General features: G+C 41.0%; 2 protein-coding genes across 10 annotated transcripts in view; one reads left to right on the forward strand and one right to left on the reverse strand.

Annotated features, from left to right (window-relative positions):
- The window catches only part of tti1 (TELO2 interacting protein 1), a 33,557-nt gene extending 31,775 nt beyond the window's left edge, over positions 1–1,782 (reverse strand). For 2 of the 8 annotated variants that reach the window (XR_005461354.1, XM_038803078.1), the window contains exon 1: positions 897–1,018. The gene's annotated coding sequence lies outside the window, so the exon portion shown is untranslated. The other 6 variants (XR_005461357.1, XR_005461356.1, XR_005461360.1 and 3 more) reach the window with 6 other exon arrangements.
- The window catches only part of rprd1b (regulation of nuclear pre-mRNA domain containing 1B), a 54,320-nt gene continuing 28,815 nt past the window's right edge, over positions 1,176–26,680 (forward strand). Inside the window, exons 1-4 of one of the 2 annotated variants that reach the window (XM_038803079.1) lie at positions 1,180–1,440; positions 5,071–5,200; positions 10,470–10,603; positions 15,650–15,814. In XM_038803079.1, coding sequence (XP_038659007.1) covers positions 1,290–1,440; positions 5,071–5,200; positions 10,470–10,603; positions 15,650–15,814 — 580 coding nt within the window. In that variant the 5' untranslated portion in view covers positions 1,180–1,289. Of the gene's footprint in view, positions 1,441–5,070; positions 5,201–10,469; positions 10,604–15,649; positions 15,815–26,680 lie in introns of both variants that reach the window. The other variant, XM_038803080.1, reaches the window with a different exon arrangement.

Below are 26,680 nucleotides of genomic sequence, written 5' to 3' on the forward strand. Positions count from 1 at the left end.
CACCGCACAGACAGTGACCAAAGCGGGAATCGAACATAGGACCCTGGCGCTGTGTAGCAACAGTGCTAACCACTGTGCTACCGTGCCACCCTTCGTCACCGAGTGGTTAGGAATGGTGTGCAGCAGCAGTACATGACACTGAATGTGTGTGGGATGAATGCAGATGCTGAATGAGTGTGTGGGGATTGCGAGATACTGAACGAGTGAGTGAGTAGGGGTGAGCGATGCACTGAATGAGTGTCTATTTATCCAGCGTACAGGCCCTCTCACATCACCAATCTCCTACACTATTTATCCAGTGTGCAGACCCCTCACTCACCAATCTCCTGTTCTATTTATCCAGTGTGCAGACCCACTCACTCACCAATCTCCTATCCTATTTATCCAGTGTGCAGCTCCCTCACTCACCAATCCCCATCCTATTTATCCAGTGTGCAGACCCTCAAACTCACCAATCTCCTATCCTGTTTATCCAGTGTGCAGACCCTCTCACTCACCAATCTCCTATCCCATTTATCCAGTGCAGACCCTCTCCTCACCAATCCCCATCCTATTTATCCAGTGTGCAGACCTTTGCTCACCAATCTCCTATCCCATTTATCCAGTGTGCAGACCTTTGCTCACCAATCTCCTATCCTATTGATCCAGTGTGCAGACCCTCACTCACCAATCTCCTATCCCATTTATCCAGTGTGCAGACCCTCTCACTCACCAATCTATCCTATTGATCCAGTGTGTAGGCCCTCTCACTCACCAATCTCCTATCCCATTTATCCAGTATGCAGACCCTCTCACTCACTCACCAATCTCCTATCCTATTGATCCAGTGTGCAGACCCTCTCACTCACTCACCAATCTCCTATCCTATTGATCCAGTGTGCAGAACTCTCACTCACCAATCTCCTATCCCATTTATCCAGTCTGCCTTGTCGCCTACCTATCGGATATCCGGGGACACTGAACGTGCGTCCAAACCGTGCGCCGGCCGCAGTGTCTGCGCAGGCGCACGAACGGCGGCTCTCTGCCATAATTCGTTGGATTTCAAAAATAGCCTGCGCCTTCGAGATCAGAGGCTCACTCAAATTGTTTATTCCCTCCACCCACCCACCCCCCCAAAAAACTCGCCGCGTCAGGTCGGACTGTCCATCACGTGACGCCCTCTGACCCCCCCTCCCCCTCCCCGCGCGGGTGAAAGGTGAGGCCGCCATTTTGCGGAGTTACCTCCTGAGAGGATTGACCGGGGGGGGAGGGCTCGAAAGCAGCGCGGATACAGAGATAAACAGAGAGAAATGTCCTCCTTCTCCGAATCCGCGCTCGAGAAGAAGCTCGCCGAGTTGAGTAACTCGCAGCAGAGTGTGCAAACCCTCTCCCTGTGGCTCATCCATCATCGGAAACATGCAGGCATCATTGTGCACGTCTGGCACCGGGAGCTGAAGCGAGGTGAGCGGCGCCTCGGCTGGACCCGTCCCTGACCGACTCGGGGCGGGGGTCGCCGCGCCCTGCCCCTTGTGTTGAAGCATTTCCCCCACTCACAACCTCGTTACTCTTCGGCAGAAGAAGGGCGAAACGCTTCACAGTCAATGAAGTACTATCTCAGAAGTGTTGTCACCGTTGTAACGAAGGAAACCATTCAAATTGTTCTCACCCACCATTGAATCGCGTGGTCAGATCATCTTGATTTTTTTTTGTGGATGATAATTTGAGGACTGAGTATCGTGATAACTTCCCCTGCCCTCCAAAAAGCACCACGAGATATTTGTCGGGGGCCAAGAGTGAACGCGGGGGTGGGGGTGGGGGGTGTAAAATCTCCAACCCAAAGGTGAAAGAATTGACATTGTAGCAGCAGCACTCCTTCCGTAATAGACTGGAGTGGCAGCCTAGATTGTATGCATACAGTAGTAAGAGTAACTGGTTTAAACTGAGTGATGATAAATGTCCCAGCAGTCTACGAAACTAGTTTGTTCCTGTGGCAATGTTTCTTGCACTCAAGCTGGAATGAATGGATTTAATATTTGGAAGATTAGTGTTAGCTCTGAAGGAGCTGTTTCTGTCGTTGCCTGCCCAGCCTTCTGTTATTTTGAAGAGTGTGCTTGCTGGATTAGTGTTGAATTTATTTTGTATGAAATAGGATATAAGAACATAAGAAATAGGGGCAGAAGTGGGTTATATAGTTTCTCATGCCTGTTTTGCCAGTCAATAAAATCATGAGAAAAATATAATTGTTATTGAATGGCGGAGCAGACTCAATGGGTCCAGTGAACTAATTCTGCTCCTGTGTCTTATGTCCGATCTCAACCTCCTCTCTGCTTTCATGTTGGATCCCCATATTCTTCAGCATCCAAAAATCTGTCACTTCCAGCCTTGAATATAATGCAACACTGAGCATTTATAGCTCTCTGGAGTAGAGCATTCCAAAGATTCGCAACCTCCTGAGTGGAGAAATTTCTCAGCTCAGTCAAAATGGCCATCCCTTTTACCTTGAGACTATGCCCCCAATTTTGGGGCTCTGCAACCAAGCATGACAGTCTCTGCATCCACTGTCAAGTTCTCTCAGAATCATATATGTCTTAATAAGATTATCTCTACTAAACTCCAGAGAGTAAAGGATCAATTCACTTTATTGCTCCTCATAGGGCAACTCTCTCACCCCAGGTATCATCAAGTGAACTGTCTTTGTATCTATCCCCTCTAAGGCAATAATTTCAAAACTGATGGAGTAACTAATATTTGAATGATTTATTCCAGCAGAGCAGTTAGGAGCAACAAATAAAGCATGCCCCATTTGATGGACTAAATTTCTGGTGCATTGTGAATTGAATAGCACTATTCCTTAGGTTGAAATAGATTAGTGTGTACAACTTTCATATAAATGTATTTAATACAAATTAAATTTAATGTAGGAGCTATTAAATCTCGAAGTAATATTAAATAAATTGTGGTGCCGAAGTGTAGTTTCCAATTTGATAGAGTTTATATTACAGATTTTTCTGATGGTTGTGCCTCTATTCTGCGTTATTCTGATTATCGTACAGTGTGCTGCCTCTGCTTCTCTTTGATAATGGTCATGGCTTTTCTGTTGGATTTTGTAATCTAATGACAAATTTGTTTGGAAAAAGAAACACAAACCTCCTAATCACCACATCTGATTTTAACTACAGAAACAAATCAATTTTGCTGGGTCTATTTAAAACAAAAAGCACTGGTAACATTCTAAATGGAAAATTAAATCCATTTCTGGAGAACTGAGCCAACAGTTTGGGCAGCACGGTAGCATTGTGGATAGCACAATCGCTTCACAGCTCCAGGGTCTCAGGTTCGATTCCGGCTTGGGTCACTGTCTGTGCGGAGCCTGTACATCCTCCCCGTGTGTGCGTGGGTTTCCTCCGGGTAATCCGGTTTCCCCCCACAGTCCAAAGATGTGCAGGTTAGGTGGATTGGCCATGCTAAATTGCCCTTAGTGTCCAAAATTGTCCTTCATGTTGGGTGGGGCTACTGGGTTATGGGGATAGGGTGGAGGTAGGATGCTCTTTCCAAGAGCCGGTGCAGACTCGATGGGCCGGATGGCCTCCTTCGGCACTGTAAATTCTATGTAACAGGTTTGTTTACTTGACAGGTTCTGTGTGCTTCGTTGACAGTTTAAGGACCAATGTTATTTATTTTCCCCATCTGTTAGGTAGAGTATATTTTGACAAGGTGGAAGAAATGGGCATGAAAGTAAACGATAAACCTAGTGCATTACTGCTAAAACATGTAAACTGGCATACCTATATATGCCATGTCTACTTGAATTCCATTTCCACATTTTCCTTTTTCATTGCTGGAGTTTGTCTGTTCCTCAAGACATTTCCATCTATCCTCAAAATGGATTGAAATTATTTTTAAAATTGGAGGTGAGAAGATGAGAACAGTATTTTGGAGGAAAATAAAAGTTACAATAGAAGGAATGTACCCGAGGACTGAGTTTGCTTTCAATTAAAGGGACAAATTCAATTAGCGCTTGGGAAACAAATAGCCTTTTAATGTGCGATTGATATTACTTCAGGATTTATTCTCTATTCATGGATCTTTGCAACATGCTTTCCTATACTAAAACTAGCTAATTTGCAATTCTAGTATTTTGATTGGAATTGATATATCTTATGCCCCAGCAATTTTGTCTGTGGAGGGACAATTATGCTAAAATCTGGTTTGCACCTGTTTTTTTAAATTTGGTGCACAACAACCTTTCGGGCAATTGCAGATTGTTTAAAAAGTAATGATGCATCCTTCTAAAAGAAAATTTGATGGTGGATTCAGTACTAGAATAAAGTTAGCGAGAGGCTAGATTCAGGTTAGCAAGAAGGTTGTCCATTTGGCCTGGTTATTTTAGTGCTTGACTTTCAAAATTCTGGTTTATCTCTTGGAGATCAGAAATCACTGAAAATAAAATTGTGGAATAAAATTAGGTGAGTTAACACGCAAACATCTTTCTGCAATTTAGGAAAGACAACCTCCTGTTCTCAAGTTATTTCTACGTGCTTTCGTGGGATTCAAAAACCAATCATGAGTCAAATCCAAAGATGAGAATTATTTAAAGGTGCAGACAAACTTTAATATATTGATTAATTTAACATTCTCTGATCAAGCTTTTTATGAATATTTTATGTAAAATGCCTACAATATAATGTATTAAATTTCAGGGATGTTGTTTAAATATAGCCTCCATTTGAGTTAATTCTTGTCTCCCCAGAAAATGAAAAAAATTTACCAATCTTTTGAATGATGAGGATTATCCCATATTTTTAAATATCTTTTCTTAAAGCAAAATATTCTTTCTCTAAAAGTTGCTCAAATTGAAGTCTTTACATTGTTTAACCACCAACGAATCAATTCTCTCTCAAACCCATGGAAATTTACAGCCACACATTTACTTCTTAATTGTTAAAGGTCTAAGGTAAGTTGACTACTGTTTGAAGCAATTGTGAAGCTCTTTTGGAACAGAAAGCTCTTGCTAAGTGCACAGGGATGTTATGCACCTGAATGTTTTTGTATTCATTAATAGCAACTTTTTTTTTTGTGTAACTCATCTAGCTAAACCAAGCAGGAAACTGACATTCATTTATCTGGCTAATGATGTCATTCAGAACAGTAAGAGGAAAGGTCCTGAATTCACCAAAGCCTTTGAAGGGGTTCTTGTGGACGCATTTTCACACGTCGCTAGGTACAGTACGAGTTATTGAAGAGCTACATAATACCCTTGGAGGCATTATTCTACAATAATAATTCAAGATGGGTGCATTGTGCAGTAGGTAGAAAGTTCATTTGACTGGTTTGTAAATAAATTGGAAAGAAGATGAGATGTATCCAGAGTATTTGTGCCATTGTTGTTACAATTACAATTAAGATATTGTTAACCAGTGCTTCAAGGAACATCGATTGAATTTAGTGTCCGTTAGAACAGTCTCAGATTTTCCAAAATCTTCCACTTACTAGATACAACTGTGACAATAGCACTGAAATCCAGACTGACTGTGGAGTCAAATAGCTAAACTGATTAAATGTTGGTATAAAATGTCAGTGTAGTGTATGAATGTCAACCAGTGACCACCTAATAGACACTCTTCATCTCCATTTTTGAGTGGCGTGATGCTGGAAAAGTTGCCCTCTATCCCATCAGTAACTAACTGGTGGTGAGTCTACACATGCTTAGAAGCCACTTTATTGTACATCCACTTTATAAAATATAAAGCTCGCACATCAACTTCAGAAGAAAGGTTGCCAAATCTGGCAAAATATATTAGGAGAGAAAGCAGAGTTAATGTTGTGAGTCCTTTGACTCTTCATCAGAACTGAAGGGAGGAACAATATGTTACAGCTTTGAGATTGCAGCAAAAAGTGGCAACTTTAAGAACAAAAGACAGGTGGCCTGGTGTGAGAGGGGAAGGAGGGTTTCGTTGAGGCAATACATGTATGGGATATTTTTAGAAAGAAAGGCTTGAAATAAACTGAAACCAAATGGACCAGCCAGCATTGATCTTAGCACCAGACTGACAATGGTAACTCCACCCTGTCGACCCTGCAAAGTACTCATTACTAACGTCTGGGGGGGGGGGGGGGCTTGTCCCAAAATTGGGAGAGCTGTCTCACAGACTAGTTACGCAAAGGCCTGTCATAGTCATAATCAGAATCATACCTAAAGGATAATGTCCCAGACACCACCAGCACCATTCCTAGAAATGTCCTGTCCCACCCGCAGGACAGCAGAGGGGGCGGCACAGTGCAGTTGGGAGGGAGTTGTCCTGGGAATCCTCAACCTCGACTCGGCCCCATGAAATCTCATGACACCAGGTCAAACATGTACAATGAAACCTCCTGCTGATTACCACATAGCATCCTCCCACAGCTCTATGTTGAATAACACTTGGAGAAGGCACTGAGGGTGATGAGGACGCAGAGAATGAGGTGACCGGGTCCTAAAGGACATAGTTGCTTGACTGGGACTGCGGCAGTTGGTGAGGGAACCAACAAGAGGGAAAACATACTTAACTTCATTCTCATAAATTGCTTGCCGCTGATGCATCTGTCCATGACGGTATTGGTCGCATTGCCCGCCGACTGCACAGTTCCTTGTGGAGGCGGATCCCATCTTCACATTGAGGATATCCTCCATTATGTTCCGTGGCAGTACCATCGTGATAAATGTAATAGCCTTCGAATAGATCTAGCAACTTGAGACTGGACATCCATGAGGTGCTGTGTGCTATCAGCAGTGGCAGAATTGTACTGAGAGACAATGTGTAACCTCATGGCCTGGTGTATCCCCAACTCTACCATTACCATCAATCCAGGGGATCAACCCTGCTCCGATGAGTGTGTGGGAGGTAATGCCAGGAGCAGCAACGGGCTTAACTAAAAATGAGGTGAACCTGCAACATGACTATACAGTGAGCTAAATAGCTGGCTTGTAATGCAGGACAATGCCAGCAGCAGGGGTTCAATTCCCATACTGGCCTCCCCGGACAGGCGGCGGAATGTGGCGACTAGGGGCTTTTCACAGTAACGTCATTGAAGCCTACTTGTGACAATAAGCGATTATCATTATTATTATTATTACTTGTGTGATTAGCAGCATAAGCAGAAAGTATTGGACAGAGTTAAGTGATTCCAAACAATCAATGGATTGGATATTTGCTCTGCAGTCCTGCCACATCCAACCGCGAATGGTACTGGACAATTAAGCAACTCATTGAGGGAGGAGGGTCCACAATTATCCCCATCCTCGAGGATGGAAGAGCCCAGCACATCCATGCGAAAGATAAGGCTGAAGCATTTGCAACAATCTTCAGCCAGCAGTGTCTAGTGGATGATCCATCTCTACTTCCTCCGGATGTCCCCAGCATCATGGATGTCAGTGTTCGATTCACTCCATGAGAAATGGCTGAAGGCACTGGATGCTCCAAAAACTAAAGATCCTGACAACATTCTGGCATTGGCCTGAAGACTTGCGCTCCAGATCCAGCTGCGCCAGAGCTAAGCTGATCCAGTACAGCTACAACACTGGCATCCACCTGGCAATGTGAAAATTTCCCAAGTATACCCTGTACACAAGAAACAGGACAAATCCAACTCTTGACAATTACCGTCCATACGGAACACCCAATCTCAGCAAAGTGATGGAATGGGTTATCAATAGTACTATTGAGCAGCACTTACTCAGCAATAACCTGCTCATGGATGCTCAGTTGGGTTCTGCCAGGGTCACTCAGATCCTGACCTCATTACAGACTTGGTTCAAACATGGACAAAAGAGCTGAATGCCAGAGGTGAGGCCTTGACATCAAGGCAGAATTTACCCAGTATGGCATCGGGGAGTCCTAGCCAAACTAGAGTCGATGTGAATCAGGGGTAAACATAAGGACATAAGAACTAGGAGCAGGAGTAGGCCATCTGGCCCCTCGAGCCTGCTCCACCATTCAATGAGATCGTGGCTGATCTTTTGTGGACTCGGCTCCACTTTCCGGCCCGAACACCATAACCCTTAATCCCTTTATTCTTCAAAAAACTATCTATCTTTACCTTAAAAACATTTAATGAAGGAGACTCAACTGCTTCACTGGGCAAGGAATTCCATAGATTCACAACCCTTTGGGTGAAGAAGTTCCTCCTAAACTCAGTCCTAAATCTACTTCCCCTTATTTTGAGGCTATGCCCCCTAGTTCTGCTTTCACCCGCCAGTGGAAACAACCTGCCCGCATCTATCCTATCTATTCCCTTCATAATTTTATATGTTTCTATAAGATCCCCCCGCATCCTTCTAAATTCCAACGAGTACAGTCCCAGTCTACTCAACCTCTCCTCGTAATCCAACCCCTTCAGCTCTGGGATTAACCTAGTGAATCTCCTCTGCACACCCTCCAGTGCCAGTATGTCCTTTCTCAGGTAAGGATACCAAAACTGAACACAATACTCCAGGTGTGGCCTCACTAACACCTTATACAATTGCAGCATAACCTCTCTAGTCTTAAACTCCATCCCTCTAGCAATGAAGGACAAAATTCCATTTGCCTTCTTAATCACCTGTAAACCAACTTTCCGTGACTCATGCACTAGCACACCCAGGTCTCTCTGCCTCTCCGTTGGCTGGAGTCATACCTGGCACAAAGGAAGATGGCTATGGTGGTTGGAGGTCAGTCACCACAGCTCCGCGACATCACAGCAGGAGTTCCGCAAGGGAGTGTTGAAGTCCCAACCACCTTCAGTTGCTTCATCAATGACAATCCTTCCATTATAATTTTGGAAATGGGAATTCTGCATTCATATGCAAACATGTTCACCATTTGTGATTCCAAATTCAGCAAGACCTGGAGAATATTCAGGCTTTGGCGAGTGTCAAGTAACATTTGCGCTACACAAATGCCAGGCAATGATCATCTCTATCAAGAGGTAATCTAACCATTGCCCCTTGACAATCAATGTCATTACCGTAGCCGAGTCCTCCACTGTCAATATCCTGGGGGTGGGGGTTTACCATTGACCAGAAACTGAACTGGGCGAGCCAAATACTGTGGCCTCCAGAGAAGGTCAAACGCTAGGCTCCCACGATGAGTAACTCACCTCTTGAACCCTCCCCACAGCATTTCCACCGTCAGCAAGGTACAAGTTGGGGCTATAATTCATTGCTCTCCAACTTGCCTGAATGAGTGCAGCTCCAACACCCTATAGAAACTTGAAACGATCCAGGACAAAGCCTACTTGATTTCAATCCCTCCATCACTGACAAACAGTGGCAGCTGTGTGTACCATCTGAGATGCATTGCATAACTCACCAAGGCTCCTGAGACACCACCTGGGGGTTCCCCTCCAAGTCACTCACCATCCTGACTTGGAAATATATCACTATTCCTTCGCTGTTGCTGGGTTAAAATCCTGCAACTCCCTCCTTGACAGCAAGGAGGAGTACCTACACCTCAAGGCCTGCAGCGGTTCAAGAAGAAGCTCACTACCACCTTCTGAAGGGCCACTAGGGAAGGGCCACTGGGGATGGGCAATAAATGCTGACCTAGCCAGCGAAGCCCACATTCCAATTAATGTTTTTCTTAAATGGAGGAAAAAGTTGCCGAACTGAACTTTTAAGTCCCGAGGGCTGAAACGTGCCCAACCAGAAGGTGAGATGCTGCTCCTGCAGCTTGCACTGGGCTTCATTTGAGCATCACGGTAGGCCAAGGATAGGCACGTGGGCGTGAGAGCAAGATGCTAAGTTAAAATGGCAAGTAACAGGAAGGTTGGGGGTGATGCTTGAAGACTGAGCAAAAGTGTTCCACAGAGCAATCACCCAAGTCTGTGTTCAGTCACCCCAATATAGAGGAGACCCGCAATCTCTTAAAGCTCTAACATAGTCTCCCTCCCTTCAGTTCTGACAAGTCAAAGGACTTGAAACATTAACTGTGCTTTCTTTCCTAATAGATGCTACCAGACCTGTTGAGATTTTCCAGCATCTGCAATATTTTGCTTATTCAATTTAAGAAGAATTAGCTTTGCATTAGATCATAATGTATCCGTGGCATTCTCCAATGCCTCAACTGGTTAGGAAAGTTAAGTAGCTGAGCCTCGTGTAAAATAGGAACATTTCATAGTTTCTGCCAAGTAAACTGTTTTGATTCACAATGGTAGGAATGCTGCAATTGGAATTCTGTGCTGCAGTTGGGAATAGGGAAATGAGCTAAAGTACTGCCTTCAGTCACTGTCCAACAATCTATCGCAGGTGGTGTGTTGAGGACAGGATCATCCTGGTTCCAATAACTACCTTATGCCCTTGTCATAATTTCTCTCAATGTAACTTTTATCGTAGATGGTCTTTTCCACTTTTTTTTTAAATTCAATTTTGCACCTGGACAGCTATATTGGAAGTTGTGATGTTAGGAAAAATCTTAAACAAGAATAATAAATTACTGGAGCTTTTGTTAATTTTGTTTTTTCTTGTCCTTCCCCAGAGAATCTGAGCAGAATTGTAAGAAGCAAATGGAACGAGTCCTAAATATCTGGCAGGAAAGGATTGTCTATGATGTTGATTTTATTCAACAACTGAAGTTAACTGTGGATGAATCTAACAGTCCGCTTTCAGTAGGTATGCATGTCATAAATTAAAATGTGACCTTGTCAGCATACAGCCTGTATATTATCTGAATCAAGACTATCTTTGTTCTTAAAGTTACTTGATTGAAGCAAACTGCCTCATAAGTCTCATTTTGTAAAGTGGGATAGTATTGTTTGAGATGGTTTCATTTGAACAGCATCCACTAATCAGTGAGTCTGTTGAGAAATTATGGGTGGGATTTACTGGCTGTTCATGCCGGTGCACTGGTTTCCTAGTGACAAGGGGTGCTATTGGAAACCCCGTGGTCAACGGCGGGACCGGTTGATCCTGCTGGTGGGTTGCCTCCGCCGCCGATAAACTCGGCCAGCTGGTCAGTAAATCCCGGCCTATGTGGTTGCTTATATTAATCTCCCACTCTCATGGTATTACTTTGAGAAGGAATCAAAAGCAATGCAAACTCTATTCCAGAGTATCGGAAAATTAGAGAACCGATCATTCTGTTTTCTAATGCCTTCATGTGTTTGACTTGAGAGCAGTGGAGCTGATGGTCTGGGACTGAGTCTCCACACTACCCTTTTAACCTGGAAAGGTGCTCAGCATAAGGGGAAATGAGCAGACAAAATAAATACAGAAGAAAAAATATCTTGACAGGAGATGAATTTTGAAAAACGTCAATGGACAACCACAGGAAGTTATCAGAATAGCATTCCTAAATTTGTGTTGTGACAAGGAATGGCAAAGCATGGCTTTTCACCAGTGTCGGAGGGAATTTGGGCAGAAGTGAAATAGTTCCCTGAATAGGGAAATCTGGAAAAGCTGCTTGCATTTGCCATCCAAATCAGGTGCAGTACTGGCACATATTTCTTGTTGTAGAGTTGAACCTAGGAATCATTTTGCATGTTGAATTCCGAATAAGTGGGTCTTGTCAACCCATTTGTCATTTTGATTTGCACATAAAATTTAATGGAATGGGGGATATTACAGTGGCTTGTTTGGTTGCCCTTGTGTTTATTTTTGGACCACAATGTCCATGATGTTGGTGCATCTGTTGCATATTTGGCCAAGTTAACAGTGATTACAGAAATGCAGTGTGTGTAAAATGTTGTGTTGTGAAACACAGGAAGCGGTGGTCAAGCCTTAAGAAATACTAAATATCATTAAAGAGCTGTTGCCTACACTAAGGACTTTGAAGCTTTGGTTCAGGCCTGAAACATGCACTTACTACTTGTTTGGCTATGTCATTGTACTATAACTAATACATTTTTAAACTTGCTCTCCTGCTGTGTTCTCAAATCAAAATTAAGTTATGGTAAGTGTTAAATTCAGGATTGGTCAATAGTAATAAATGTCGTCTTGTTTCCTGGTTGATAGTTATTCAAGTTTTTAAAATCTGTATAAAAGTAATTGGGAACTAAAGCGAAATGTGCTGAACTAAACAATCCCATACTGTGCTTAAACCTATACTGCATTATCAGTGGCATTTATCCTCATGGTTCATAATTCACAGGTTAGAATAGATAGACTAAGGAAGGGGAGAAAGTTGATAATGGTGTTTTTTGGAGTGACTTGATAATTAAATCTTGCATTATAGTTTCCAAGATTTTCGATAAATTAAACCGCTTCAAATTGTTATCCAATTAGTCTTACAACAAGGGAAAATCATATTAACTTTAATAAATTCTGACTTTAATTCAAGAAATAAGCCTGCTTGCAGTTAAAACCACTGTTAAATTCCTTTTCAAATCTAACAACTGATTATTTGTCTTAATCAAAGAAATTTGATCAGGACAATGTCCCAAAGCAAAGGGAAGAGAATCAGAGGAAATAATGTGTGGACATTAAAAACTTGAAAATTTGTTGCTGTGTGTTCTGCTACCTGTAAATCTGCATTAGCAGTGCTAGATTCTAGACAGTATAGCGATGATGTAAAATTCCGCAGTTAGTTGCATCCCCCTTGTTCTTTGAGATTGCCCATCGTCTACTTCTCTTCTTTCATTTGCTTTAATGATGTAATTAGCAATGTTGATTTTTATCCCAATTTAAAAATTGTAATGTTTTTGAATTTATAATCAGTGATCTTTGAAATACATATTTTCCTTTCTGGCACCTACTGACTATTCTGGTAGGTCTGACAACATCTGTGGTGAGGGAAGGGAGCTAACATTTTGAGCCTGCGATGACATCCAGATTTGAAACGTTAGTTCCGTCCTTCACAGATGCTGTCAGACCTGCTGAGATTGTCCAGCATTTTCTGTTATAATTTCACATTCCAGCTTTTATGTTTATATTGTTATGGGAGCGGTGTTTTCAGAACCCCAAAATGTATCATGGAATTCAACCAACCTCTCCCTTTAATGGATTGTTGCTTTTGAAGCACATGGCTTGTTCTCCAGGTGTGGTATTACAATTATGGACACGTGGGTTTTTAAACACAAAAAACAATGTTTATTCCATGAATTCAACTTAACCTTTTAAATAAACATTGGATCACTTAACACCCCTTACTTCAAAGATAACCCTGAAAATAATACAACACTAAATAATCCCTCAAAATGTTCATTCAAACCTCCAAAAGACTTCACCTTTAACAACAGACATGAGGTTACATTCAATAGTCTTATAGTCTTTGGATTTTCAGACATCAACAGACCAGTTCTGTGTTTTCTTCTTGCAGCTTTTTGCAAAACACACAAAACATTCTCAAACCAGCCAGGCACTTTTCAGCTGCTCTCTCAAACTGAAACCAAAAGCAGAAGTGAGCTCAGCTCAGCTCCCCCCACCCTCTGACATTACTTCAGTAATGCGCTGCTTCATTTCTGAAAGGTACATTGCTTAAACATCCATTTCTTAAAGGTACTCTCACATGACAATATCTTGATGTTGCCCTCATGTAATAATTGCTAACGGAATAAATCCAATTTGGATTAAAATCTTGCAGGCAACACATTAAACTGGTTGAACAGCGTATTCTGAGTCCCTAGAAATAAATAACTGTTTACTTTTCTGCATGTAATCTCTCTATTCAAGTCGGGTGATCATGTCTGAGAATAGAGGTCTGTGATGTTATGCTGCATATTTTGCTTGTGTTCCTTTATTGTAAATGGAATAGATATGCAAGCTCTTAAGTTCTTAAAGAGTAAATCTACAAAATATCAAACATTGCAATCCAACATCAGGTAACCAGTTGAGTAGTTGGCAAGCCGCTGCAAAATATGGATGATTCTATAAGTAGCAGACTAAAATCTTTGGCAGTTGTAAATATATTTTCCCTCCACACAAACTTCTAATGAAATGAAGAGTGCCAGGTTTTGCAGTAAGTGGTTGAAGAAATAATACAACTCTTGGGCTTGTGAATCACCAATATATCTTGTCACTCCTGGATAAATCGAGGTTTTAGTATAATATATAATTGAGAAAAACCTGAAAATATCAGAAATTGAGAAATGCAGGAAGAGATTACCTAAGGTAATTTTAAAAAGAACTGAAAATACTTTTTAAAAATTCAGTGAAAACTTAATGAACTGAAACTCAAATTTGTTGGGGAAATTGAACCACAGATCTACGAAAGTACATGACAGCAATGTGGTCAGAAATTTAACATTAGAGAAAAAACGTGTTCTGTGGCTAGGATGTAGCAATAATTCCACATTTCAACAGGGGCTGACATTTTTTTCTTTACAGGTACATTTTGATCATTTTATCTAGCTGCTGTGATGGGAAATCTTCATGTTTTTAATTTACAAATGGAAACACATAAGTGTAGTTTGAATTAAAACAACAGGGCCAGTGGAATATCATTGAAGTTTAAATTTTCTGTAGGAGATGCATGAAATTGAATTATGACGTGGTCTGTAGGAGATCCATGAAATTGAATTGTGACAGGGTCTGTAGGAGATGCAAGAAATTGAATTGTGATGGGAGGGAGCAGAGGGAAAAACAATCAGTTTGCAATCGTTAATAAGACTACTTCATAATCCAGAACAAACAATTGGTTTTGCTGGATTTCTATTCTTTTCCTGCAAGCTGGAAGCATCGCTACCATTTGATCTACCTAGCAACTTATTTAGTACCTAATTTTTTTGAAAGTTTGTACTTTCTAACCTGTAGTGACTAAGTTATGTATCATACATCTTGATCAAATTTCTTAATGAACTTATTTTGTGATTACATCTTCTTTTGATAGCTAATCTTGTGTTTCCGAGAGCTTGCAGTTACGCAGGATCTTTCATCCCGACGGCTTCACAGCTAATGGTAGTTTAAACCATTTTTGTATTCTGCAAGCCACTGATCTGAGTTGGGAATTTGGCAATAAATTGCAAATAAAATATGTCCAACAACATTGCTGTGTGGAAAAGTCAATTCTGATTAACCGATACTGACTGGCAGTTACGATGAGCATCTTTCAAATTTTTAATATGGCAGTTAAACTTGAGTGAGATTTGCAATAAACAATGGTCACGGATCTGGGTACAATAATGGGCGACATGGGAGCACAGTGGTTAGCACTGTTGCCTCACCGCGTCAGGGACCCGGGTTCGATTACCGGCTCGGATCACTGTCTGCGGAGTCTGCACGTTCTCCCCGTGTCTGCGTGGGTTTCCTCTGGGTGCTCTGGTTTCCTCCCGCAAGTCCTGAAAGACATGCTTGTTAGGTGAATTGGGCATTCTGAATTTCCCTTAGTGTATCTGAACAGGTGCCGTAGTGGTGACATGGGGAGTTTCACAGTAACTTCATTGTAGTGTTAATGTAAGCCTACTTGTGACACTAATAAATATTATTATTACAGTGGTTAGCAGTGCTGCCTCACAGTTGGAAGACTCCACAAACATTATCCAGCATTTGTGCCTCGAAAACAAGGACCGTTGCCTTGTGTATTTTGCTCCCTTACTGCCATTTTAGGATTATTGTATGGGTTGGATATTTCCCTACTCTTTGAATACTGTATATGTATTTGTTTGGTAGGGCATTAGCTAAAGTGATGTTGAATTGCATTAGCATTTCAAAGTACAATGAAAAGTATTAAATACATTTTCTACCCCAGTAATTACCTTCTGACAGCAAATTTAATCTTTGCAGAGAGTGCTGGTTCTAAAGTCGTATATGATCAACCATCACCTTGCCAGACATCCAGTGAAAAGCATTCTCGGTCTAACAGAGTTCGTAATACTGAGGTTGTAAAAGGTCATGAATCAGCAACATCTGACTCTTCATCCAGCATCTCATCTGAGACCAGATATATAGGTCAGTAGGCTCCCAGAGATCCAATAGTATGCCACCATTCTAAGAAAGATGGATTTGTTCCACAAAACGTATTTTAAGATGCGCCCAATTTGTAAAGTTGGTTGTGCCTGTGTCCAACCTTTGATCGTGGTTCAGAACCTTGGAACTGGTTAATGTTTTTTTTTAAAGGTAGCCATGATGTGGAGATGCCGGCATTGGACTGGGGTGAGCACAGTAAGAAGTCTTACAACACCAGGTTAAAGTTCAACAGGTTTGTTTCAAACACTAGCTTTCGGAGCACAGGTGAGGAAGGAGCAGTGCTCCGAAAGCTAGTGTTTGAAACAAACCTGTTGGACTTTAACCTGGTGTGGTAAGACTTCTTACTGTTTTTTTTTAAAGCTCTTGATTTAAAAAGGTGGTATTCATTGATCTGTGTATACTGCTCATGGATTGGATTTCAGTGTATTTTGCTTTCTGTGCTGACAAATCTACCGGAAGTGCAAAAGCTTAATTGGTGAGGTGCTCACGTTATAATTGAAATCAGGTAAACCACATTTTCCTACTGTTACTTAAAACAGAAACACTTTGCGTTTGTAAATTAAATATTTGAGCCGAGAAGGTAAATTGAATTTCTATACTGCCTTTCACATAATTTTACCATCCAGAGTTTTTATAGTCCGTGATTACTTTTAAAGTATAGTAATTGTTATTATGTAAGTAGGTGAAGCCTCCAGTTTGTTTGTTGAATAGTATTGTGGCATCTTTTTACTCCCTGTACCTGAAAAGGAAAACAGGGCCTTGGTATGAAATTTCATCAGAAAAATGGTACACCCAACATTCCCACATTCTCTCAATTTATGCAATGTCAAGACCAGCAGGACTATTTGCACCAATTCCCTAATTTATAAATGGAGCTAAAACAAAAATGCATTGAGATCGCGCATTAAATGATGGACTTCAAATTTGCTTGTAAGCCTCTATTATTTCTGTTTGGAATATTGGCATGCTTTGCCTGAAAAGTACCAAAATGGGATGGAAACTAGATAAGCCATATGCACGGCCCTAGAAATACATCACTAATCAACTTGACAGCTCGGTTTCAAAGGGGGGGGGGGGGGGGAGGAAAGAAAATTTGTATTTAAAAGAAATAGACTGGAATCATAGGTAATTGGTGCCTAGCTATACAAATACAAAAGTTAATGTTAATATCAATTGAGCTCTTCAAACAACACAATCAAGAAAATTTGGGTTTTGCAACTTCAGGGTGTTGCCCGAGTTATTTTCTTGGATATGATGGTGCCAACCACGCGTGCAATTTGTCTGAGCAGCTTGCATATGGGATGTGCCTGTTCTGCCAAATATTTAATTGTAACAACCCAGGATTGTATCAATGGTGCAACCGGATGTTTATCATTTTCGCCCATGTGCTTCTTCAATCTCTTCAAAGTCAGACTGAGAAAACACTTACTAAAGTAAAGACGGCAATTATAAATGGCTAAACTATTTCAATTTGAAACAAATTAACATAGTTTTCATTTGTTTTATTTGGTTCAATTGGTACGAATTTGTTATGTAAAATTCTGAAGAGGTTGCACTTCCTCACCAAAAAATGCTTCAGTTTATTTACCCTTCTGTGTCCCCTCTGCAGCTTTCTATTTTGAAATTTGAAACTGTTCGTGCAGCACTTCTTCGGTCTGACTGTCTTTATTTTCTTTCCTGAAGCATGTTAACTGATAGCCCGATGAGAAAAGATGGGAAACAAAACATAGCAAGTTTCCAGCTTAAGCAAGAGCTTTCTAATTCTAGGAGAATTCATCCATTATGTTTGGCAGTTTTTTGTTTTGAAACCGAGCTGTCAAGTTGATTAGTGATGTATTTCTAGGGCCGTGCATATGGCTTATCTAGTTTCCATCCCATTTTGGTACTTTTCAGGCAAAGCATGCCAATATTCCAAACAGAAATAATAGCAGCTTAAATATTGCAAACAACAGTTTAAATTGGAATTCTTCTTCATTGATGAGTTTCCTGTACCTTGAGTAATGGAAGGATTGGAGCTTATCACAGCAGAGGGTTTCTGTATGCCTTTTCATACAGAACATACATGGCCCTTTACTCCATCCTTGTAACATTGTTCTTTAAACTCCTGTGACCAGTATATTTAATTGTGCTGCTAAATGACATGTGCAAGAAAACACAAAAACAAAATCTTGCAAAAATACTCCACAAATTCTGCCAATACTTTATAGAAAAATTAAAGGATCTTAAGGTCTATCTAGTTTGTCAGCAGCGGTATCATTTAGGAGGATGTTTATATCAGCAATTAAGCAACACTTGAGACAGAAGAGAATTTCATGCTGGGTCCTAGTTCCTTTCGAGGTAGTGTTACCTGAAAGTTGTCACTTTCCGATGCCATACTGTGTGGCTAGGACCTGATCAGAGGCATAGTTGAAATAAACGTACAAAATAATGTTTTGCGCAACGCAAATCGATTGCCGATTAGTCAGCTTAAGGTTAAGTGAAAGGAATACTCTTGTAGCTCTAATTTATCCCCATTGAGTATTTACCCAATTAACATTTGCAAATTACTTATGAATATGCTTTCACTATCTTTTCAGGCAACTCTTTCACGCACATCATAACTTACTGTATAAATTTTTTAAAAGGTTTCCCATTTGTTCTTTTGCCATTTAAATCTGTGTAATCTGGTTATTGACCCTGCTGCCAGTAGAAAGAATGTCTACATATTTACTGTAGCCAAAGTCCTAATTAACACAAATCTACACAAAAACTGCAAGCAGACAAGCTAAACTCATGAGAAATGGTTGGCACTACTGCCTCACAGCACCAGGGACCTGGGTTTGATTCCGACTCTGGGTGACTCTGGAGTTTGCACGTTCTCCCCATTTCTGCATAGGTTTCCTCCAGGTGCTGTGGTTTCCTCCCACAGTCTTCAAATGTGCAGGTTAGGTGGATTAACTATGCTAAATTGTTCCTAGTGGGGTTACGGGGATAGAGTGTGGATTGGGCCTCGGTAAGATGCTCCTTTAGAGGGCCGGTGCAGACTCGATGGGCGTTTGCCATTTCAAAATGCCTCCAATGTGTAAACATTTTCTAAATTGCTATCTTAGGAGATGGTGTTAAATTAAACGTGCCGATTTACTAACTCACTAAGTCATATACTTTGCTGTTGAAGTCACGCTGCCCTGGTTGTCATGACGTGTCATTTATGCTTTTGATCTATTTAAGCTGAATTTGATACGGATCCTCCTTCAGCAGATCTCAGAATCACAAGAATCAGATGACCACCTAAACTATTTTTGATCTTTAGGTAATATTCAAGATTGGCTAGTTGCCCCATCAATTCAATCCTTCAGTATTGGTTAACAGGATGAGAGCACTGGCTAGATTTGAATTGGTTTTTCAAACAGTGGCTACTGCCTGGGCTAACAGTCACGTGATTTTTGGATTTCCCACTCTTCTCCTAAAGCAGTAGTAGGCAACCGGTGACCCGGGGACTACATGCAGCTTACCTGGGTTCTGAGTGCATCTCACAAGTCATTTTGTTGATCATTGCGAGCACAAAGGGTTGCCACATTCTGCTGATTTCCATCCACATAGTTTTTTCCTACTGATATGGCTGAAGTGCCGCCCATGTATAGCATGGGCAAATTAAGTGAGGTGCGTGCTGATTGCACACATCGTTGACTGTGAGAGGCGTGTGCTCCCTCTGCATCCAGTGTAAATATTTATTTTGTTTTTACCATTTGAAGTTGATGACCGTTCTATTACTATTTGAATGAGTATGCATTTTCCGTAGATCGTTTTGAATATTCATGGTGTATTAAATGTATTTAATCATGTTCATGGGATCATGGATAGTGGACAAGCCCGATTTCAATTGTGCGGCCTACTGAGATGCAGGAGGGCCACTCTTAGAACCCACTCATCGGCCAAGTTTGCCCATCACTGTCCTAAAGGCTGTTCACTCCGGAGATGCAGCTTCATGAATAGTAGCAGCCCTTGAGTACTTTCACCCCATGTGAGCCAACACAAGCTCAACAAGTTTATTCAGCTGTGCTACAGAATCTCAGCTGAGCACAATTTCTCCTCATGTGCATATGCACATCTACATACATCTGAACAGAAGTCACACTGTAGTAACAGGATGTGAATCTCAGCCGAAAAAATAATTATATTTCTCCTCCTTCCCTAATAATAATTTCCTTTGGGGAAAATGATGCCATTTATGGCTGCCTTTACCACCGCAATATCAAAGATCAATTAACATGGATAAGTGCTGGAACTTGGGACATTTCTGGTCTATGTCCGCTTGAAACGTTAGACAAGCAGAAAATCCTTGCATTCAGTTAGAATTAAACTACGTATGGAAGTATGCATGATTTCCTCCGGATGCTAGACAAATCAGCTCCTATCTTCTCCATGCTGTATTGTTGCTTAGTTTTCTTCTGTTCAGTTTATAATTCCCTAAATTGTAATTTAATCAGTATGGTAGAGGTACACTCATACTACTGGCAGCCTTGGAACGGAGGCTCTGCCGGATTTTGCCAAATTTCAGGTTGGGTGCTTTGGGTAGGGGGAAGTTCAGGCCAATCTAGGTTGGGTTAGAGGCAAGAGTTATTTGGAGCCATGGGATCAGACATGCGTACAAGTGGCAAAGGGATAACTAGTCTGGCGCCTTGCAGACGCCCAGCTGAACTATCCAGATAAGTTCATTTCAATTGAAGTAAAAAAAATTTTTTAAAAAAAGGACGCACAGCAAGTTCTAAAAATATCCAGTTTGTGGGCAACTCTGGTTTTTAGACAGCCGGGTTGAAGAGAGTACCTCATGTTACAAATATTTTTCAAGTTATTCAAAGTAATGTGTATAACCTTGCATCCTTATTTTAAAATAATTTAAAATGTTTAATTCCATACATTAATACATTTCATTTAGATTTTATTTTTGTATTATACCAGTGTTTTCTTCTTCCCATGTGTCTTGAAGGAAAAAGTGTTGCATATTCTGTTAAAATGCTCTGAATGAACCAGATTAAAGAATGATGATATGAAGTTCAGATAAATCTTGCAAAGGGACTAGTTGCTCTGTTTTTCCTCTTTGTGATCAAAAGAAATATTGTATGGTTATGTTGTACCTTTCACATCTGAGAATTTCAAAATGCTTTACAACCAGTTACTGACTTGTGAATGATTAGTACCATTGTTCTGTAGGGAAGCCTGAACCTTGAATTCAATCATAGCAGACAAGACCAGATGAATGGGGTGGCTTTATAAAAACAGAAACATGGCCCTAGCCAGTTATATTTATGCCCGTTACAGTGGCATTGGAGTGTCCCGCTTTGCCATAAATCAGGCTGCCATTATACAGTTGTGAGCCTGATTTAAATATTACAGTTGCTGCACAGTTTCCTGGAGTCTCTAAACCTCGGTCATGAAGGGAGTCAGGAACTTTGGTTTTACAAGTTAAGTGCCCATTTCAGCACTAGTGAAGAAGTGTTCTTCCCGTACCCAGCCTTTTAAGAGCCAATCTCTTTCTCCAATCCTTCCTCTTCGCTGACTTCCAAAACTACCTCCCACAGCTCCCGCTCAAATAGTTTTTCTATTCTTCCATAATGTGTTTGCAGCTTGTCTCTTTCCTGATTGTCATGGGCAATTTCCAAGACTGCAGCTGTTGTCTCATACTGCTGGTTTTCCTGCCCTGCTGATAGACAGCAAAGGGAAGAAAATAATTGAAGAAAGTTAGCTGGTCTTGCCAGGCTCTTTGGCTGCAACTTTCCTGTACAGATTTATGCACAGCAAGGCTTCAGATGAGCAAATAAATGATTAGCGAGACAATCGGTCTTTACTACTGCTGATTAAGGAATAGAGTGGTGAACTGAGAACTTTGTTCATTTGGTGCTGCAGGATAAATACTCCAAGACCATTATGATTTTAAATGTGAATACTTCCCGTCACCATCCCAGAAACACACGATGTCTGCTTTGATCTGGAGCTCCAGGCCTATCTGATAAGTCCTCCAGACCAAGCCATTTTTCATCTATATCCCAAACCAGAATAACAAACCAAAATTTATAATCCTAAATTAATCTTAAAATTACGCATTTGTAACACTATATCGCTGTTCCTTCACTGTCACTAGGTCAAAATCCTGGAACTCCCTTCCAAGCAGCACTTTGGTGTACCTAACCAGGACTGCAACGGCGCAAGAAGACGGCTCACCATCACCTTCTCAAGGGCAATTAGGGATGAGCAATTGGCTTTGCCTATGATAGTCGTCCATGGAAGAATAAAAACACTGACATTAATAGAAAGAGCCCTTTGTTGCAGAAATACAGCAATTCTTTAAATAAAATACTTCTGTAGTATTCGCTTAAGGTTTGGAATACAAATGTGCAGAAGTGGAGCGCTCCGTTGGACTAAGCCTTTCTCCGGCACCATTTGAAGGACTGAATTTACTTTTGGACATCAAACCTCAGGGCAGATACATTAATCGTGAGGAGATTCACCAGAATTATAACAGGGCTTAAAGGATTTAATTATGAGCACATCCTTTGTTTAAACAATTTATTCCATTAAGTTTAGATGGTTGAGGAGAAATCTTTACAAATAGCGTAAATGTACCAAGAGATTTAATAGAGTCGATACAGAGAAACTATTTCTTGTGATGGGGAACCCAGAACACTGGAGCGTAACAACTTAACATTATAGCTTGATCATACAGAAGTGAAATCAGGCAGCACTTTTTCTCACAGGTAAACTTTGAAAAATCTGGGTTTGGATCTGGGGGCAAACTGATATTTTAGGATGGATTTGTAGATTTTTGTTAGTTAGCACTAAAAAGGGATATCATATGAAATAGCAGGAGTAGGCCATTCAGCTCCCTTGAGACTGCTCTACCATTCAATAAGATAATGGCTGATCTATTTGTGGCATCAACTCCACCAGCCTGTTCTCTTCCCCCCCCACCCCATAATCCTTCACTCCCTTGTCGATTGAAAATCTTGTAATTGTGCATGGTATGTATTTGACGACCCTACTCCAAATGCTCGCGAAGAGAATTCCAAAGTCCTAATGACCTTCTGAGAGGAAAAAAAATCTTCCTGACCTCCATCTTAAATGGGAGGAGGCCACTTATTTTTAAACAGTACCCCAAGATCTAGACTCTCCCACAAGTTGAAGCATCCTCTCAGGCCCTACCCTATTTGACTTCCCTTGGAATCTTCTGTTTCAATAAGATTACTGCTCATTCTTCTAAATGCGAATATTGGCCCAACCTGCTCAGCCGTTCCTCATCGGGCAATCCCTTTATCCTGTCTTAAGGCTGTGCTGCTTTATTTTTGAAAATATGATTTTTAAACTTCAAACTGATTGGAAATTTTGCAATTTGAACTGAGACAGGGCAAACTGCTGAAAAAACGCAAGGTGAAGGTGAGAAATAAACAAATTTCCTTCAGGGAAGTGTAAAGAGCGAAATGTTTCCTATAATCCAGACACCCATTGAAACTTGTAACTGTCCATGGAAGAGATATTAAAAATGCAAAGTACAGGATATTGAACAAAGGCTACCTCGTATCTCTTGGAAGTACACCATGGGTGAAGTATTTCAAGGAAGGGTGCTCAGCCATTAGAGAGTGATTGCGAGTGACAGGCAGTGTCAAGTAAGTCTTCAGAGAAAACAGGCTGAAGGCTGTTCTCGCTCTTCTCAACTGTCGGGATTACATGCATCACCCAGTTTGAGAACTGAGATTTCGTAATAATTGCGCAATCTACACTAACTGTATCCAAGAAGCCAACTAAAATGGCTGCAGCGTTTTAAAATCTATGCCTTATGGACAAAGAATTGTATGTTATTTTACCTATTTTTTAATTGAATACTTAATTTCCCTTATTTCTGATAAGTGTGTGTCGGCCCAAATGACTGCATGAGTGCCAAATACTTGATGTCATGTTTTTATTTGTTTAGGTTAATTTGCACTTTTCTTGGACTCAAGAAAATTTGTTTGATTGGCTCCTTATTGTTCACTGCTTAAATAGTTAAATACTTTTTGATTTGGGATTAAGCATGTCCTCATGAAAATAAAACATAACATTTGTTGTGATTAATTAAAGTGGTTGAATAGAGAGAAGCCAATTCACTCATCACCTGTTTGTAACAGTCCCAGAAATTAGCCTCATAAACCTCCGAACAGCTCCTAATGCAATTTTATCCCTCCTGTTAAGTAAGGAGATCAAAACAGTATATACTACTGATTTAGCCCTCACTTGGTCCTACTTTTATACTCCAACCCCGTTGCAATGAAGGCCAACATTCACTTTGCCTTCCCAATCACTTGCTGAACCTGATTTTGAGAGTCAAGTATCAGGATACCATATTCCTGTGTACCATGCATTCCACAATGAACGTGTGGTGAATTGGCCGATATCAGGAGATCAAATATCAGTAGGAGAACATATAGGGTGCAGTATAGGCTAACAATGGAAAAGAACAAACAACAGTCCTGAACAAAAAAAACTAACTAGGGAAAAAGTCAGCTTTAGTGGGTTACAAATGGATCTGGACCTAATTGATTGGAGTCAATGGTTGGTAGGAAATACTGTAGTTAATCAATAGGCTTCCTTCACCGAAGAGATGATTCTGTCACTGTGTAGGCATATTCCCTTGAAAGGAAAAGGTAGGGTAAACAAATCCAGAGCTCCCTGGTTGACAAAGGAGATAGATATAAAAGTGTGCATCAGGCAGGTGTCAGGTAGAAAATACAATTTCAAACCAAGCTGAATACAGAAGCTTCAGAGAAGAGGGGAAACAGCAAATAAGAAAATCAAAGAAGGAGCTTGAAGAGAGACTTGCAGCCAGCATGAAAGGAAACCCCAAAGTATTCTATAAACACCGGAGAACCAAAAAGGAGGAGTAGGGCCTAATAGGATCCAACAATGGATTTGCTAAATTATTTGCACCTGTGTTTACGAAGGAAGATTTAAGATATTCAGGCCATGGTAAAAGAGGAGGTAATTCAGATACTAGATGTGTTTGAAATTGATAAAGCAGTATTGAATAGGTTATCTATAATTAAAGTTGATAAGGCACAGGCACCAGATGAGATGCATCCAAAGATCATAAGGAAAGTGAGAATGGCAATTGCAGAGGCACTGGCCATAATGTTTCAGTCTTCCTGAGACATGGGTGGTCTCAGAGAACTGCAGGATTGCAAACATTATTCCCTTATTCATAAAAAGCTAAGTCCAGCAATGACAGACCAGTCAGTTTAACTTCAGTGATGGGGAAGCTTATAGAAACATAATCTGGGATAAAAATGAATAGCCATATGGACAAAAGTGGGTTAGTTAAGGAAAGCCAGCATGGATTTCGTAAGGGGAAATCATATTTGACTAGCTTTTTGGAGTGTTTTGAGGCGGTAACAAAGAGGGTTGATGACTGCAGTGCTGTTATTGTGGTGTACATGAACTTCCGAAAGATGTTTGATACAGTGCTGCACAACAGAGATGCGAGCAAAGTTATAGCTCATGGAATAAAAGCGATAGGCAGGTAAATGGAGTTGTATAGCTCAGGCATGATCAAATTTAAATACGAAAAAGGGCTTGAGGAACTGAATGAACTACATCTGTTGCTGTGAATGTATGCTGGAATGTATTTGCATAGAACATTCATGCAGTTGCTTAGATTTTAAGAAACTTAAAGGAAAGTTTTCCCTAAATATCAGTGAGAGGTGCTTCAAAATTAAGGAAGAAACTTGTATTGCTGCACTTTCTCCATTGTTCCTTTCCCATACTCATTGTATGGCATGTATGTTTCCATAGAATCGCAGACAACGCAGGTCATTTGGCCCATGTCTGCTGAAATCACTGGCAAGCAGGGTGTACGTATAACATGCCACGTGCAGTGCTGACTGCTGAACTAATCACAGTTTTAGCACTTCAAAGCTGAACATCAAGAGCTACTGCCTTCATCCACAGGAGATAAAGGACTTAAAATGTGGCTCAAACAGCAGTCGAGACGAATCTCTCTTAGAAAAATTTAAGTCACCTGTGTACAATGAAAATGGACACAGTATTGAGAATGGCTGGGTAACTTTCAGGCATATCGTGTTCTGTGCTGCTCTATAGGCACTTAGCCCTACCTCTCTTAAGCATCAAGGTTGTTTTCATCAAATCAGTGAGGTAATCCAGCACTGGAGGAGAAACACTGCGTCTACAAGGTTTACCTCCACGACAAGTCACCATTATCCAAGCACGATCCCTACTGAAACACCCGCAGTAGTGACCCGTGCAAGCTCGGAGAAATGCAAGACCTTTGGCTGAATCAGGAAGCAGATGGATTTCAGTTATATGCAGATCACAAAGACTGGAAGAGATCCTATGAATTTCTGAAGTTTTGTCTAATATACTGGTTCAGTACCAATCCTTAGTACCAACCCATCACAGAAAAGGCCCACATCCTTTAAAGATGGGCATAGATCTTTAACCACATCCTCAGAAAACCTTCATCCATCAATGGAGAAGCAATTAACAGGTTGCCATCAACTACGCCATTGATGACCCTCGCAAGCTCTATGAAACAAAGTGCATTCACTTTCCCGCCTAGTGGCAAAGCCCAAGAGCTGATACTAAGCTTAGATCGATGAGATTGGAGGACAGTGTCTGATGAAGAAGCTCGCTGAACTCGTTCAACCACGTTGGCAGAACATAAAGATGCCATCATTGTTCACCTGGACTGGCAGAAAAGAACTCGTAAATCATAGAGGAGTCTTGCTCCTTCAATTGCCAACAAAATTGTGTTGAAGCATTTAGTGCAATGTTTTGAGCAGGATCTGCTGCCAGAGAATCGGTGTAGTTTTTGAAAGGTTAGAGGAG

The sequence above is a fragment of the Scyliorhinus canicula genome, chromosome 7 (genome assembly GCF_902713615.1).
Source record: "Scyliorhinus canicula chromosome 7, sScyCan1.1, whole genome shotgun sequence".
Classification (NCBI taxonomy): Eukaryota; Metazoa; Chordata; class Chondrichthyes; order Carcharhiniformes; family Scyliorhinidae; genus Scyliorhinus; species Scyliorhinus canicula.